Below are 16,319 nucleotides of genomic sequence, written 5' to 3' on the forward strand. Positions count from 1 at the left end.
GCTAATGAGAGATTTTTATTTCTAAAGATGAAGTTCTTTACATGTGTTTAAGGCAGAAAATCCTAAACGTAACTTAGGAAGTGGGTTCTGAGTATGTCACTATGCCAAGGTGATCTGTCCGCTGTGTTTTCTTGTCTTCGTGAAGATTGCTCGGTGCTGGACTCTGATGTCGACGGGCTGACAGACATCACCGTCAGCTCTGTCCACACCAGCGACCTGTCATCTTTTGAAGAAGACACCGAAGAGGAAGTGGTTGTGTCTGACAGCATGGAAGAAGGGGAGATCACGTCAGACGGTAAGGCATTTTACTTAGTCATGCCTCTGGGAGGCTGCCCGACGAGCATGTTTTATACACGGACGTGAGTGTGTCATGAGAGGCAGTGTGAGAGTGGCACAAGCGTGGGACTCTGTAGTTGCAAGATTTGTGTGTGAGTTCCAGCTCCGAGGTTTCCTGTCTGAGCAAACCTGCTAAGTTACTAAACCTCAGCAAGCCTTGGTTCTCCATTACTTAACTCCGTTCCCTAGGGCTATTATAAGATTTAGGTGAGGTGATGTACATGAAGGTGGGGTGTGTGTGTGTGTGTGTGTGTGTATGTATGTGTGTGTGTGTGAGTGTGTGTGAGTGTGTGTGAGATGGAGCACAGTCCACAAAACTCCCCTCGCTTCTGATACTAATTGTAAGTTTCGGGTTCACAAGACCACTCTTAGTTTTGATAATTTGCTAGAAGGACTCCCAGAACTCCGTGAAATCTGTTAAACTCACTGTTAATAGTTTATTACAGCTAAAGGACACCGATTAAAATCAGCCAACGGAAGAGGCACATAGGCCAGAGTCCAGGAAAATTCCACACACAGAGCGTCAGGTTGTCACTTACCTGCGGAGCCGTGGACAGGGTGTCTTTGCCGGCATCCGTGTCTGACAGTGCACACGGATTGTTGCCAGCCAGGGAAGCTCACCCAAGCTTCGATGTGCAGTGTTTTATTGGGGCTCCATCGTGTCATAGTTGACCACCCATGTGTCTGCTCTCAGTCTCCAGTGCCTCTGGAGGTCAGGCTGGTACTCCATGACCCAAAACCCCCACCCCGAATCACACTGTCAGATGCTTTGGCTTGACGCAAGCCCCCTCAACTAACAGAAACACTTGTGTCAGGCCTGGCCTTCCAAAGGCTTAGAGAGAACCTCCCAGAAGCCAAAGACATAGACCAGACCTCACTTTACAGTGGGAGTTTTCGCTAACCCTCGTGAAGCGCGTCCTGTGTTCCAGGCCCTGTGCTAATAACTTAATACACTATTCTGTGTAATAACAGCCATAACCTTCACAACAACCCTGGGAAGTAGGTCCAGGTGGACAAATAAAGTCCCCGAGGGAAGATGCCTTGTCCAGGGACACGTGGCTGACGAGCAAGCACCAGTGCCAATTTCAGACCTGAGTCTGGGCTTAACCAACACCTTCGGCAGCTCTTTACCACGTGATGAAATTCTGTTTATGACTTGTTTTAAAAATGCAAAATATTGAACGTTATTTGCAATTGCCTGTAAATAGCATCTTGTAAATTTGATGCTGGCTTTTGGATACAATACTTAGAAAATTTTAGAGGGGGGAAAGTAGAAGCATTTAACTTAATACAACAGATGGATTTCTCAGAGTCCCTCATTTTTCATTCTTTTCTTGGTAGCCATGAGAAAACTCACCAACCCAAAAAAGCAGCAGTAGCACCCCCGACTGTTCAGATCTACGCACCTCTGTAGGAAGAGTGCTGCTCCTCCGTGCGCACGCCTCTGGTGCCAGCCTAACGAAATCTAATTCTAGGTGCTTTGGGGGGTCTTTTCAAGTGTTTTCCTGGATAGGGCTAGATTTTGTATGTGTAGGATTTAAAACCTAAGAAGATGGCTATTTTGAGAGGACCAAATGGTAGGAAATGAAAACCTTGTTTACAGAGTTTCCGTCCTCTCTCTATGTCACAAGGAAGCAAATCGTCTCCTTAAGGTGGGGGGGGTTTAGTGTACCCTTGGTGTAGGGCCGGTTACTGATTCTTGCCTCTTCCACAAATGAGACACTCATGGGTTGTCATGAAAACCTCCCTGAAGTACGGCTTCAAGTGGGTTTGGTCACTTTAACAGTGGTAAAGCGTTCATGTCAGAGCCCACTGACATACAGATGAGATTTGCCAGGAAAACAGAAATAACTGTAAGCTTCAATTGTCCTGTACCATCTTCCTTTATGTGTGAGAAGCTGATGGTTAAGAAATAAATTAAGATACAGATTATAGCCTTTAAAGATGTCCATTTGAATTTTCGCACACTGGTATTTCCGTTGGACAGATAAACTTGAAATACATTGTACTGCTGTTGCTGCTTGATGTTGATCAACTTAATCCTCTTTCTGTTGACTTTCTTCCAGATGAAGACAAGAACAAGCAGAATAAAACAAAAACTCAAACCGGTGATCCCAGTGAAGGAAAAGCAAAAAGTGTGCGGCATGCTTATGTTCACAAGCCGTATCTGTACTCCAAGTATTACAGTGATTCTGATGACGAACTTACTGTCGAACAGCGGCGACAGTCGATTGTGAGTCATTTTGGGTCGGTTATTATTTCCACATTTAAACCAGATTGACAAACTTGACTAGTCTTTGAGTATAGGGTACTGGTGAGCATCTGAAATAGTGACGGACAGGTTCTTCCTTCAGGACCATTGTCGTGTACCCAGGCAGAATAGACATAAACATGGAACACGGGTTCACGTCATCATGATTAATAGTAGTGAAAATGGGTAAGAACCTCAGGGTTGCATGGTGCGGAAACGTTTGAATCAACTATGAACCGAGCCATACAAGCATATGATGGGCAGCCATTCACATCATGTTAAGAAGGAAATACAGCTCACATATTTACTGGATTTGAAAGTACTTCAGAGAGATGTCGTTGAATTAACAATAGCTTTTTACAGGAAAAAACTGTTACCTCATCGTACATGTACATCAGTTTTAAGATGTCTTCTCAGAAACATTAAAATATGAAACATTAAAAGATGACAAGTTGCACATGGTAGAAAAGTTGCATGTTAGGAAATGTTATTTCATAGAAAAACGATTCAAATGAAGTGCACCTAGTGGCTTTCCTCATGAAAAGCTGGCTTGGCCAGAAGTTACGCCTTTGGCACTTTGAGAGAGTTGTGAGCCAGAAAGGGGCAGTGGGAGGAACACAATCACTGGATTCTCCCTGGATTCCACCACAGAAAGTCCCACATCCAAAATGGGTCCTGAGAGTCTAACCAGCACGTCACATTTGTCGTAGGACTTGCCTGTCACTTGAATCTGCATTTCAACTTGCTCTTTTAAGAATAGTGAAAAAATTATGGAGACTTACCTATGTTCCCTGGATGCTCATAGATATTTTCACATTTTTCCTCTTAATTCAAGTAACCAGTTTATTAAACCACCATTCCTCAAAACGATGCTTTTCCCATTCTTTAAATTAATGGCATTCTAAAAGAGTAGTAGAAAATTTTCACTCTGTTGTTATTCTGTTAGCTTCCAAATTGTGTAGCTTCCAGATTTTGCAGATCCCATTAATTTGTAAGAACATTTGAAGGACCAACGTATTTTTTTGAATGTTTTGCTTTTGCCTGATAATCAGAATTATTGTGAATATTTTGTGGTTTTAGGCTAAAGAAAAAGAAGAGAGGCTTTTAAGAAGGCAAATTAATAGAGAGAAACTAGAAGAAAAACGAAAACAGAAAGCAGAAAAGACAAAGTCTTCAAAAGCTAAGAGTCAAGGTATAGGAGATGTTAACTTTAACGTTTTTAAACTATCTTACATCCTCCATTATTTTCTAGATGTTTATGTTACGAGATAGGATTGTAAAGTAAAATGATCTGAATTATATCTCAGCAAAGCTGTTACATTTTTTTTAAATGATCTATTTTCAGGTGTGGAAGCTTTCCTTTTTAATCTGATGTGTTTAGTCACTTTTTTAAAAAAAATTATATTACTGTATCTCAATTAAACAGGTCCGAGCTTACACAACTCATGTCTTAGCAGTTTACTTTCCAGTGGCTGTGGAATGAGTTATCACTGCAGAATGGATTGTTAACTCATGAGTAATTGAGCCTTACTAGTGATATTAATGGAATTAATCTCTGCTTTATGTTACCTCAAATGTCAAACATGTTTCTACAATATTTCATTGAACAAACTTGAACTCCTCTGCATACTGATCCTGTGTAACATACAGATATATATACACATACTCGTATGTAAGCATTTGAAATAAAAGATACGACTTCTCTATCTAAAACATTATTCCAGCACAGTGTAAGGATGTTAAAGCCATTTTTCATTGTTACAGTGATTAGAAAACCTTAATGAAAAATAAATATTATACTGTTTAGAAAACTCGGTTCTGAAATACAGTTTGTTTATTGATTGCTTCTTTCCTAGGCAAAAATAGTGTGGACTTAGAAGAATCATCAGCAAAGAGTTTGGAACCTAAAGCTCCCAGAATTAAAGAAGTCCTTAAAGAACGGAAAGTTCTAGAGAAAAAAGTAGCCCTAAGCAAAAAAAGAAAAAAAGATTCAAGGTACATATTTTATCTGGCAACTTTCCCATTGTAACATTCTCCTGGCATGCTTTCCGAAGAGAGCCATTGAAAACGACAGGAAAGAGCCAGACTTCAAATGTGTATGTTGTTCCATGTTTATTAAAGACCTTAGAGTTTTGTTTTTAGTTATAAATCATTGTGTTACTATCTATAATATTTCAATGTGTTAATCTTAATACTTAATGTTTTTTGGGATGTCCGAGACCTTTTTGATAGTCTGATGGGAGCTTTGGAGTCTCTCCTCAGAAAAAAAAGCGTGTGCATAAACAGACAGCTGTTCCTAGAGTTTCAGAGGGTTTATGGACCCTCTAGACTGACTCAGGAAGTATCCCCATTCTGGTCATTCAGTAACCCCTTATTTACAGTGATCATGTCCATTTTCGTCTTTCCAGGCAATTGTCTTCACCAGTATCCCATGCTTCTCCCCATAAACCAGAGCGCTGTACCAAATTCTTTTTAACACTGCATTGTTATAGTTAATGCTGTAAGAATTAGAAAGCTGAAGATACAGAGTGGCTATGAAGTTACATGAGCTATCGGCTGCATACAGTTTGCTATTCCATTAAGCTGCAATTATGTGAATTGATCAGACTTCAAGGTAGCTGAATCAGTAATTTGCAGAACTCAGTGAGAAGAGTCAGCTCTCAGTTTCCTTATTATAACTCTTTCCTATTGGTCTGAATAAATAAGAGTACCCTGTTTACTCAAAGATGGTAAGACTTTCAAAGTATTAATCATAGCTCATAAACTGTTTCGTTTAGAACAACAATTCTGGAATTTTTGTTTCAAGGATATTTTTCTTTAACACCAACAGTACTCCATGTCACATTTGGAATTCTGTTCTCTGTTGACTAAGAATAGGATTTCAGTTGAAATGTAACAATTCTCTATTTATGGGTCAAGTGTTTATAGAAAACGAAAAGCTAAGCTTTTCCTTTTTTCAACCTTCCTGAAAATTTCTTACATTTGATTCCAAGTTCATATTTGACTTTTTCCCCCACATAGGAATGTTGAAGAGAATTCTAAAAAGAAACAGCAAACTGAAGAAGATTCCAAAGAAAGCCTCAGAATGAGTGAGGTGTGTGTTAATTAATAAACGCTCATTTTAAATGCTCTTTTGTTAGATATAGGCCATTTGGGTCTTTGGAGTAAATGTTAGAATGCAATTTGCACTTCTCCAGATTAAATAAAAATCCCTTACATTCAGTACTGTTGAACGCTCATCCTGTTATGATCTGAATTCTTCGTTTTGGCAAGTTGATGCATGTGGTCATTTATCTAGAGAGTAGCTATTTTTCTGCTCCCTGCCCCCCCTTCTTGAATATTGGCAGTAACAAAATTGCCAGTAATAATAATGAAAAAGTAAAGGGGGTGTGGCTGACTAAAATCCCTCTGCCATAACAAATCATCTGTTTCATTCTCCTTTATTCCTTATCCATATGTACATAATTTTATTGAGTGAATGTGATCTTGCAAAATGTCAGTAACATTCACTCTTACTCATCTCATATTACCTGTAAGCTTCCTAATTATTATATTTAATAATTGCATCGTGTTATATAAAATGGATATACCATAATATAGGCATTACCTTTAGTTGGGCACTTAGATTGTTTCCAAAATTTGATCCTTTTAAATAGTAAAAATATGTGCAATGAATACATTTGTTTCCCTTTTTGGATTATCTTTTGGGGATAAACTTTGCTTTCATTGGTTTTTAAATCCTTATTTATAATGCCAAACATATAATTCTATTGCTAATACTTCTAAGTATTAGCTTAATACTATTGCTTAATACTTCTAAGGAAGAAAACTAATAATGTAGTGACTATTCATAGCCAGTAAATATTCTTGATTTCTTTATTCAGAAGTTTGAGGCATATTTCAGTATGTCATGATATTTTAATGGCATATTTTTAAATATTTAACTTTATTAGATGATACATTTCTTTGACAAATGATCTCAAAATTTTATTCATATTAATTGGTTAGATCTTACTACAAAATTAGACTGATGAAATCCCTTTTAGTTCTTTCTTTGAGGAATTTAATTTTAAAGTATTTTTAAAGGTCTTACTACATCCTGATACCTATCTTAGTAAAAGTACATTCATCTTTGTGTTAAATTGTAAGGAGATGCAGTGGTAAGCTGACCCAGACACACAGGTTTTTCTGAGGACTTTAAACCATTCTGTGAATAAGAATAATTATACCTAGTAGTCAGTGAGTCTTTATTAAGTATGTTTAGTCAGCATCCACTCATTAACATTAAGAATCTATTCCAGGCCATACTTTGGGGCCTAGGGGTAGGTTCAGATGTGATGACCTCTCATTATCTTTCCTTGGCTACATGACCATACACATATATTTTATGGAACATCGTTCCTGTTACTGAGAGTTATTGTGTGCATTTAAAACTTCCTAACTGGCATGTCTACCAAGTAGCTAAATTCATGAGGTCCTCATAAATCTGGTTTCTAAATTAAAATATAGGAAACCTTTATTTCAGTATAAAATTTTAAATTGCCTTCAACATTAGGTGTACTTTTGGCCTGCAAAGCACTTGGATTGTCATTCATTCTGTTTATGTTTATTAACAACCATAGGGTATATGATGGAGAGTTAAAGAAGGCCTAAATGCATGGACAAATATCCGGAGAAATAACGAGTCTTTATAATGATGCCTGCAGTGTAGCAGGAAGAGCACTAGACTTGTAATGAGATCATCTAAATTCGTCAAGTTATTGAATCGTGCTGAGCTTCACTTTCCTGGTGCATAAAATTAAGTTCATAATCCCTACCACAGGCTGCTTGCAAAGATTAAGTAAGGTGTAAAACACGTGATAGCATTCAACATATTAAATGCACCCAGATGTTAAATTTGAGTGTAAAAATTGACTTTCTCATATTTTAACCTTTGTTTTCTTCACAGCATTGTGAAAAGGAAAAGGTGTCTTCTTCAAAGGATTCCAAGCATGTTCATGCAAAAAGTGAACCAAGTAAACCTACCCGGAGACTCTCAGAGTCTTTGCATTCAGCTGATGAAAACAAAAATGAATCCAAAATCGAAAGAGAACATAAAAGACGGACATCTACCCCTGTTGTGATGGAAGGGGCACAGGAAGAGACTGACACGCGAGATGGAAAAAGGCAATTGGAACGCTCAGAAATGGGCACAGAAGAACCCCAGAAACAGAAAAGCACACTTAAAAATGAAAAACATCTAAAGAAAGATGATTCTGAAACACCACATGTGAAAAACCTACTGAAGAAAGAGACAAAATCCTCTAAGGAGAAGCCTGAAAAAGAAAAAATTCTGTCAGAAGACAAATTATCCACGAAACATAAACATAAAGGGGACAGTGTACATAAAACGGGTGATGACACTGAGCTTCACTCTTCTGAAAAAGGTTTAAAAGTAGATGAAAGTATTCAGAAGCAAAGTCAACAGACTAAACTCTCGTTAGATGATAAAGCTGAACGAAAAAGTAAACATAGGAATGAAAGGAAATTATCAGTTTTAGGCAAAGATGGAAAGCCAGTTTCTGAATATATTATAAAAACAGATGAAAATGTTCGTAAAGAAAACAACAAAAAAGACAGACACCTGTCAACTGAAAAAACTAAGGCAGAGCACAAATCAAGAAGATCAAGTGATTCCAAAATTCAGAAAGATTCTCTGAGTTCCAAGCAACATGGAATCACATTACAGAGAAGAAGTGAAAGTTATTCAGAGGATAAGTGTGATATGGACTCGACCAACTTAGATAGTAACTCAAAACCAGAAGAGGTTGTCCACAAGGAGAAGCGAAGAACAAAGAGCTTGTTAGAAGAGAAACTTGGGTTAAAGTCGAAATCCAAAAGTCAAGGCAAACAGTTGAAAGTCATTGAAACAGAATTACAAGAAGGTGTCACAAAACAGACGGCCACTCCAAAACCAGAGAAGGAAAAGTACACAGAAGAAAATGACCCAGATAGACAGCGAAAGTCTAAAGTTGAGGACAAATCTTCTGAAGAAACTGGAGTTGAACCTATATTAGAGAGTGCTGCTTGTTCAGCACACGGTACGCAGAAGGACACCAGTCACAGAGCTAAGCCACCATTAGCAAAGGAGAAGTATAAGGGTGACAAAGATGCAAGCTCCTCCAGACTTGAGAGGAAGTTATCAGATGGGCACAAAAGCAGAAACTTAAAGCATAGCAGTAAGGACGTGAAAAAGAAGGAAGAAAATAAATCAGATGATGGTAAAGAAGTTGACAGTAATCATGAGAAGGCCAGAGGGATTAGTTCAGCCATGGAAAGGAAATTAAGTAGAAGATTGTGTGAAAATCGAAGAGGAAGCTTATCCCAAGAAATGACCAAAGGAGAAGAAAAACTTGCAGCAAACACTTTGGGTTCCTCCCTTCAGAGACCAAAAAAAAGTGGCGATACCACATTGATCCCTGAACAAGAGCCAATGGAAACTGATTCTGAGCCTGCTGTTGAAAATGTATCGGAAGTATCTAAAACCCAGGAGAGCAGCAGTAATAGTTCTCAGCAAGATATGGACTCTGAAAATGTGACGAAACAAAAAACTACAGCCACAGTTCTAAAGGACGATTTAAGGACATCCACAGTAGATGCAAAGACAGCAGCTCCACTGTGTAAATCGGGACGTGGAACAGTTGCTAGTAATTCTGAAAAGCACTCTGACCATAAAAGCATCCTGACCAGGAAAGTGCATGTCCAAAGTGCTATGTCCAAATTAAGTCCCAGGGAGAAAGAACCCAGTCAACAAGGAACTCGTGAAATGAATGTAGACTCTGAAACGAATCAGAGGATGTTACCTCGTGCCCCATCAGAAAGTGACGGGGCACAGAAGAATTTGAAAAACACAAGACCCACTGAAGAGCATGTTGCTCAGGGAAACGCTGTTCTTGAACATTCCACAGATTTAAACCCCTCACCGTCCTTAAGTTCAGGGACTGTTGTGCCTCAGAAACAACCTCATGATTCAGATGGAATTCTTATCGTTGACAAAAGAACTATGTTAGAAGGTGGCCCAGCCAGCACCTCCCCTGTGGACCACACTGGTTCCCCTAACCACAGTCTGACTGTTGGCGAATCAGAGGTCCCTAGGACAAGTGACAGCAAAGAAGGCGGTACGATTTCCACAGCTGATACCGCAGCAAAAGCAAGTACAGATAGCAAAAGGCACATTCCAGCAGGTTACCAGGCCACCGTACTGCACAGGAAGCCAGGGGAAGTAAGCATGTCTTTTGGTAGCGAGTTAGGCACAATTATGGAACATCAGAGTGTTAACAAAGACGGTGGCTTGGTGGCCATAGCCAGGAAAGAAAGTGGCTTAAGTACAGAGCCCACTTCAGAGCAGGCAGTGAGAACTGCAGTCGAAAATGGCAAGAAGGATGGCATTGCTGCACGTATGAGCACTGAAAAAGCTGCTAAAACTGTTGAACTGAAGCACAGTGGAGGCCGAGGTGACGTAGAAAACACGCCAGCTGTTGAAAGAAGGCATGAGAGCAGTGAGGTGGACACCAGTGCTGGAAGGAATGCTGCAGCATCTGCTTTGCACCAAAGGAGTGGACAGCCTGAAAATGTGGCTGGGTCTGCTCGAGCAGAAAAGGCTTCTGTGGCCACTAGTACTGAAGGGAAGGACGGCGGCATTACCGGAGACCTGGTGAAAGCCGGGAATGCCACCACCACATCTTCAGAAGCCAGCGCGGGGCAGGTGGCTGTGCCGTGCACAAGCATCGAGGCCGACGAAGGCCTGATAACAGGCGCACGCTGCAGAAACAATCCTCTCCAGGTTGGGGCAGAAGCCAGCGAAGGCACTGTTTTTGCGGCAGCCGAAGAGGGTGGGGGCGTGGTCACGGAGGGATTCGCCGAAAGCGAAACTTTCCTCACCAGCACCAAGGAAGGAGAAAGTGGAGAGTGTGCTGTGGCCGGAGCTGAAGGACGAGCAGCAGACCCCGTGCCTCAGGCAGCTCCAGTTGAAGACAGTGTCAACAGTGCTGTAACTTCCGAAGAGAAAGACGATGCTGTGACCAGTGCTGGCTCTGAAGAAAAATGTGACGGCTCTTCCAGTAGACACTCAGAAACAGTCGAAGGAACTGTTACCTTCATTAGTGAAATTGAAAGCGATGGAGCCGTAACGAGTGCTGGGACCGAAATACGAGAGGGCTCATTAAGCAGGGAAGATCTAGATGGATTCCAGAGGACGGTGACGAGATTGGGCCCCAAGAAAGAAACTGAGGGAACTGTGACATGTACAGGAGCAGAAAGGAGGAGTGAGCACTTTGTTATGTGCTCAGGAACTGGGGCAGGGCCACAGGAGGAGCGCATGGTTACAGGTGCAGCCGTGGTCCTGGAAGACGATGACACGCCACCAGGAACAAGTGCCACTCAAGAAGGAGATGGTTCTGTGAATGACGGCACGGAGGGTGAAAGTGCAGTCACCAGCACAGGGATCACGGAGGAGGATGGAGAGGGCCCTGCAAGCTGCAGCGGTTCCGAGGAGAGCGGCGAAGGCTTTGCGCTAAGTTCTGAATCTGAAGAAAATGGAGAGAGTACAATGGACAGCACAGTAGCCAAAGAAGTGACTAATGTACCGTCGGTTGCCGCTGGTCCCTGTGATGACGAAGGCATTGTCACCAGCACGGGTGCCAAAGAGGAGGATGATGAAGGTGAGGGTGTTGTCACTAGTACTGGACGAGGAAATGAAGTCGGGCACGCTTCAGCCTGCACGGGGATGGAAGAAAGCGAAGGCATCTCCGTCTGTGAAAGTGCTGAAGAGGGAGACAGTCCGATTGGGACTGCAGAGGGGCATGTGGCAGCTGAGGCTGGAGCGGCCATCGTAAACGCACACGAAAGTGACGTCGATAGCAGGAGTGGTGCCGAGAAGAAAGGTAAAGATACCGAGATCTGCTCCAGTGCAAAAGAGATTGTTGAAAGCAGCGTGACCAGCGCTGTGGGCAGAAAGGCTGAAGCAGCACCCGAGCCTGAAGGTGGCGAGGGTCCCCTGACTAGTGCAGCTTCAGGTCAAAGCGACAGTCAGCTCACCGAGAAAGAAAATGCTGGAGACACCACCATTTCCACTGGCCTGGTGGGGGGCAGCTATGAGGCAGTTGTGTCCGGGGCGGTCCCAGAACATGAGGTCCATCACACATTGCCCAGTGAGAAAGAGGAGGAAGGTGTCATCACCTCTGTGGAAAACGAGGAGTGTGATGGCCTCATGGCTTCCACAGCCAGTGATGATATCACCAACCAGGCTTGTTTGGCTGGGGGCAAGAGTCCAGGCACAGGCTTGGTGATTTCCACCAGCACGATGAATGGTTACACCACGCAGTCAGACACGGTTGTGGATGTGCAAGAAGGTCGTTCAGGTGCACCGAGAGCGGAGGAAGGGCTGGAAGGCACCCGCGTGCATACAGAAGACTTCGAGGCCCCCATGCCCAGTGCAGTTTCGGGAGAAGACAGCCAGCCCACTGCTACGAGAAACGAAGACAAAGACGAGTGCGCCATGATTTCCACAAGCATCGAGGAGGAGCCGGAGGTGCCCGTGTCCAGCGCAGCCACCGTCGCCCGGGCCGGATGTCAGCAGCCGGCTGCAGTCGTGGACAGCCGAGCGCAAGGCCCGGTCTCGCTCAGCACTGACGACTCCGAGGAGCCTATGCCCAGCGCACCCACAGAGGCTGCCAGTCCCCATGCCTCAACCAGCAAGGAGGACAGAGACGACGCGCTCATTTCCACCAGCATAGCAGAAGAATGCGAGGCCTCTGTTTCCGGCGTGGGTGCGGAGAGCGCAAACGAGCGGTCTGCTGCAGCCATGGAAGAAAAAGATGGCAGTGCGGTCATCTCAACAAGCTCGGGAGAAGACTGTGAGGGCCCCGTGTCCAGCGCCGTCCCTCGGGAAGAGGTCCGTCTCTTGGTCACACCCGCGGAAGAGATAAGCGACACCACCGTGATCTCCACAAGCAGCTCCGAGGGGCGTGAAGCCGTCATGAGGGGCACTGCCCCACAGGACGCAGACCCGCCCCCTGCTGCAAGAATGGAGGACCCGAGTGACGCTGCCATTATCTCCACCAGCACGGCCGAATGCGTGCTCGTCGCCAGCGGCCGACACAGGCACGAGGAGAGTCAGCTGACTGCCAGCATCCCCGAAGGAAAAGGTGGCCTGTCCTCGGCGAAGGAGAGCAAGTGTGAGGTCCCTATGCCCAGCCTAATGGCTGAGAACGCCTGTCGGTGTCCTGGGCCAGTCACAGGAAGGAAAGAAGTGCGTACTGAGGAAGGCTGCGACAGGGCGTCCGTCAGTGTGCTCCCCGCAGAGGGCGGCCCGCCGGCACACAAAGATGTGTCCGCGAGCTCTGTTCCGATGGGAGATGGAAGCCCTGAGGCAGGGACCGGCAGGGACAGCACCACCGCAAGCTGTTTGGCGGGGAGGGGCTCGGCCAGGACTGCTGACACACCTGTCCCCCAGGGGGGCCCAGAGCCCACATCGGGGCCGACGACTGAGGACTCCTCCGTCAGCATTCGCTCTCTGACAGCCGTGAGCATGGGTGCTAACGTAGCTAATGACACGCCACGTGTCGGAGACGCTGCCACGCAGCAATCCTCTCTCCCTCCTGCCCTGCGGCCGCCTGAGGGCAACTGGAAAACCACCACCGCCAAATGTGTTAATGGTGGAGAAGCAGAGAGTGCGCCTTCCTGCTCAGCCCGTTCAGCTGCCCACAGTGTAGCCCTGCCAGCTCCTACGGGCGAGCAGGACGTCACCAGAAGGGGTGAGCCCAGTGGCACATGGGCTGCTCAGGCATCCGCTGAGAAAACAGAAGATGGCATGACAAAATCATTCCAGCAGGAAGGAGACCTCGAGGTCACTGTTTCTTCTGAGGAAGATTTGGGTGACATAGGTGAGAATCTCTCTAGTTGTACATTTTATCATTTTACATCGATGAATGTATGTAGAGCGCATTTAAGACAACCTTCCAAAAGATGGTTTTGGTTCCAGAATGTCACAAAATAATTTATCAAACTTGCAGGTCAAGCTCTCTGAAACAAACTTGTGTTTGAAAGCTTAAAACCGTAAACCCATTTCTCATGGGACAGGAAGACAGGCAGGAAGCAGAGGAATGGGTGGCCTGCTAGCCCCATGTGTAATCTGTGTGACTGACATCCACCACTTAACTGAACTCTCTGACCTTCAGGTTTCTCGTCAATCAAAATGAGTACCTTTCAACACCCTGAGAAATAAGCATTTTTTCGTCACCCTCATTTTACAAATGAGCAAATAAGCTCACAGAATTTAAGTAACTTGCATGATACTTGGGTGTCTTGTAGAACACCGTTCCTTCTGCACTTCAGTTTTCTTTTGTATGGAATGGGGGGTAATAGCACAAAGCATCATTTCAACTCTCATCTGACTGAAGACATTTGTAGCATGTGGCAGTTCAATCCAGCTGGTTCCTTTAATCAAGGGAGCTTCTGTTTTTATAACTGAGTGTATTGTTCAGGTAAAATGAGTTCGTTTTTGGTTTAGAACCTGGTTGAAAGGGAAATGAAACATGTTCTCTCCTGGCAGATTTCAGAGAGTGCTGGTCTTGTTAGAAATGGTTGGTAACTTTGAAGGTGTAAGCGTTGAGCTCAGTCACTGACTTTTCCGTCCAACTTGGGCCACTTGATACCAGCTGCTACTGTGCTAGGCTCTGGGGACGCAAAGTTAGATAGTCGAGGTGGGAAGATAGCTGCGTGTCTAGCCGTGCAGGGAAGTAGGCAGTGACGCGAGTGTGACCGGTTCTTAGAAGTGAGGCAAGCACGGGATCCTGTGGGGACTCAAAGGGACGGGGGCTGGTCTTGAGGGGGCTCAGGGACTTGACTTCTTTCCCACCCACTCTGCCTGTACAAATTGTAGCATCCTGCGCTTTGAAACGGGAGCAGACCTTAAATACCATGTAATGCAGCCTCGGAAAGCTGAGGTCACGAGGGACAGTCCTGTTCATTATAGGGACTTAAATAGCAGACATTAAAAAATGTTCCAAGGGTTGGAATAAGTAAGTTTAAAATTTTCCGTTGAATTTAGCCTGGGGTAAGTTAACTGTTCTGCAAGTTTTATGACTTTATCCTCGTTGCAATCTGTCACTCCTTCCTCCTTCCTTTGTTTTCCCCAAAGGAGGAGCAGCAAAAAGAGAAGCACTTTAGCAAGGAAAGGCCTGCAGCCTCTTGGAGAAAGAAAGGATTTTCTTTGGAGACTTAATGTGTGGGCATGTGAGAGAAACTGGAAGCCACAAGTCGCAGGATAGGGGAGTGAAAGAAAGAAAGGTCCAAGACAGGGACAAACTTGAGTCTCCACCAGAGAAAACTCCATTTTCTTTTTGTCTGCCTCACACTTGTTTGTGTTTGATTTCACCATGTCAGCATAAAGCGTGTGAAGTGAGTCTATTCATAAATCCTCTTCTTTATCAAGAATATTCCTCAGTGGCCCAGAACATTTTCATTTAGGGACAAACTTGATACAGGTAACTGTAGAGAAACACTTGGAAATAAGATTTCTTCACAAATGATACTGTATCGTTCTTTCTGGTCAGCCACCTTAACAGCAAGAAACAATTTCAACACCCTACCCCCGCAAAAAAAGGTAAATGATCCCTGTCTTTCCTCTGAGATGTTTCATATGTATTCCTTTTAATTGTTTTCTACTGACAGCCAAATAAAACAGGAAAAGGGGCATGGTGTGCTAGATGTGAACATTTTATTACCTTTTGATTCAGGATGTATTTTCTGAGCAAATTCGTAAATTGGTTTAATGGTTTGAATTTCATTAGGCAGTGAAGAGTCTCCATTGGCTGTTTTGGGAAGATTGGAACTGACAGCCGACTTGAAAACTGAGGTATGGCTGAAAATTCAGTTGCGCTGAGCTGTGAATGGGGTCAGGACCTTTCCCCATATAGGAATATGTCCATTTCAGCAGTATATCGCTCTTATTTTCGTTGTACTAAAGACGCTTAAGTATTACTGTTGTCACATCCTGTGGGGGGGAGCAAAGAACCTCAATAATCTCAGTAAATAGTGCCATTATCAGTTCCATTTCCTCAAACCAGAAACCCATCACCCCAGGTGTAATCCGTTGTCAGTTCTTACAGGTTCCATTTCCAAAATATAACGTGAGTCCATCTGTTTCTGTTTCTATAGTTTCCACCATAGTCTAAGCCACTACTTCAGGTGTGTCCCCCTTGGACTTCCTTCCTCTCAGGTCCCTCCTTCAATCTGATTCGCACAGCCCTGAGAGTTACCCTGAAAAACATAAATAGGTCACGTCATTACTCTGCTTGAAATTTCCAGTGGCTTCTCATCATACTTTGAATAAAGTCTAGTTTTTAATCATGGCCAATGTGGTTTACATAATTTAGTCTTCATACTCCCTTTCCAGACTGATCCCGTGGCTCCCTCCAAGTATACATGACAGGATAGTGGTAAGCCGGGGGCGGTGAACAGGGCACGGGGGCTCGACTTACCCAGCAGGAGCAATGGGTATACAGATGGGAGGGCTTGCAAGGAGGACATAGAGTGGAATTTTGTAAGTACAGTAGTACCTCGGTTTTCCAACGTCTCCATTGATGAACGTTTCGGTTTACAAACACCATAAACCCAGAAATAAATGCTTCGGTTTTCGAACACACCTCAGAAGTCGAACATGTCACGCGGCTTCTGCTGAGTGCAAGATCCT

At 43.8% G+C, this 16,319-nt stretch overlaps 1 protein-coding gene across 1 annotated transcript in view; it reads left to right on the forward strand.

Annotated features, from left to right (window-relative positions):
* Positions 1-16,319, forward strand: part of BOD1L1 (biorientation of chromosomes in cell division 1 like 1) — a 51,427-nt gene that overhangs the window by 11,368 nt on the left and 23,740 nt on the right. The window contains exons 5-11 of the mRNA XM_081068210.1: positions 146-295; positions 2,403-2,569; positions 3,668-3,779; positions 4,444-4,582; positions 5,609-5,681; positions 7,536-13,509; positions 15,418-15,482. Of these exons, the coding sequence (XP_080924336.1) occupies positions 146-295; positions 2,403-2,569; positions 3,668-3,779; positions 4,444-4,582; positions 5,609-5,681; positions 7,536-13,509; positions 15,418-15,482 (6,680 nt within the window). The remainder of the gene's footprint in view (positions 1-145; positions 296-2,402; positions 2,570-3,667; positions 3,780-4,443; positions 4,583-5,608; positions 5,682-7,535; positions 13,510-15,417; positions 15,483-16,319) is intronic.

Source organism: Rhinolophus hipposideros (genome assembly GCF_964194185.1).
Source record: "Rhinolophus hipposideros genome assembly, chromosome: 1".
In the NCBI taxonomy this organism is placed as follows: domain Eukaryota; kingdom Metazoa; phylum Chordata; class Mammalia; order Chiroptera; family Rhinolophidae; genus Rhinolophus; species Rhinolophus hipposideros.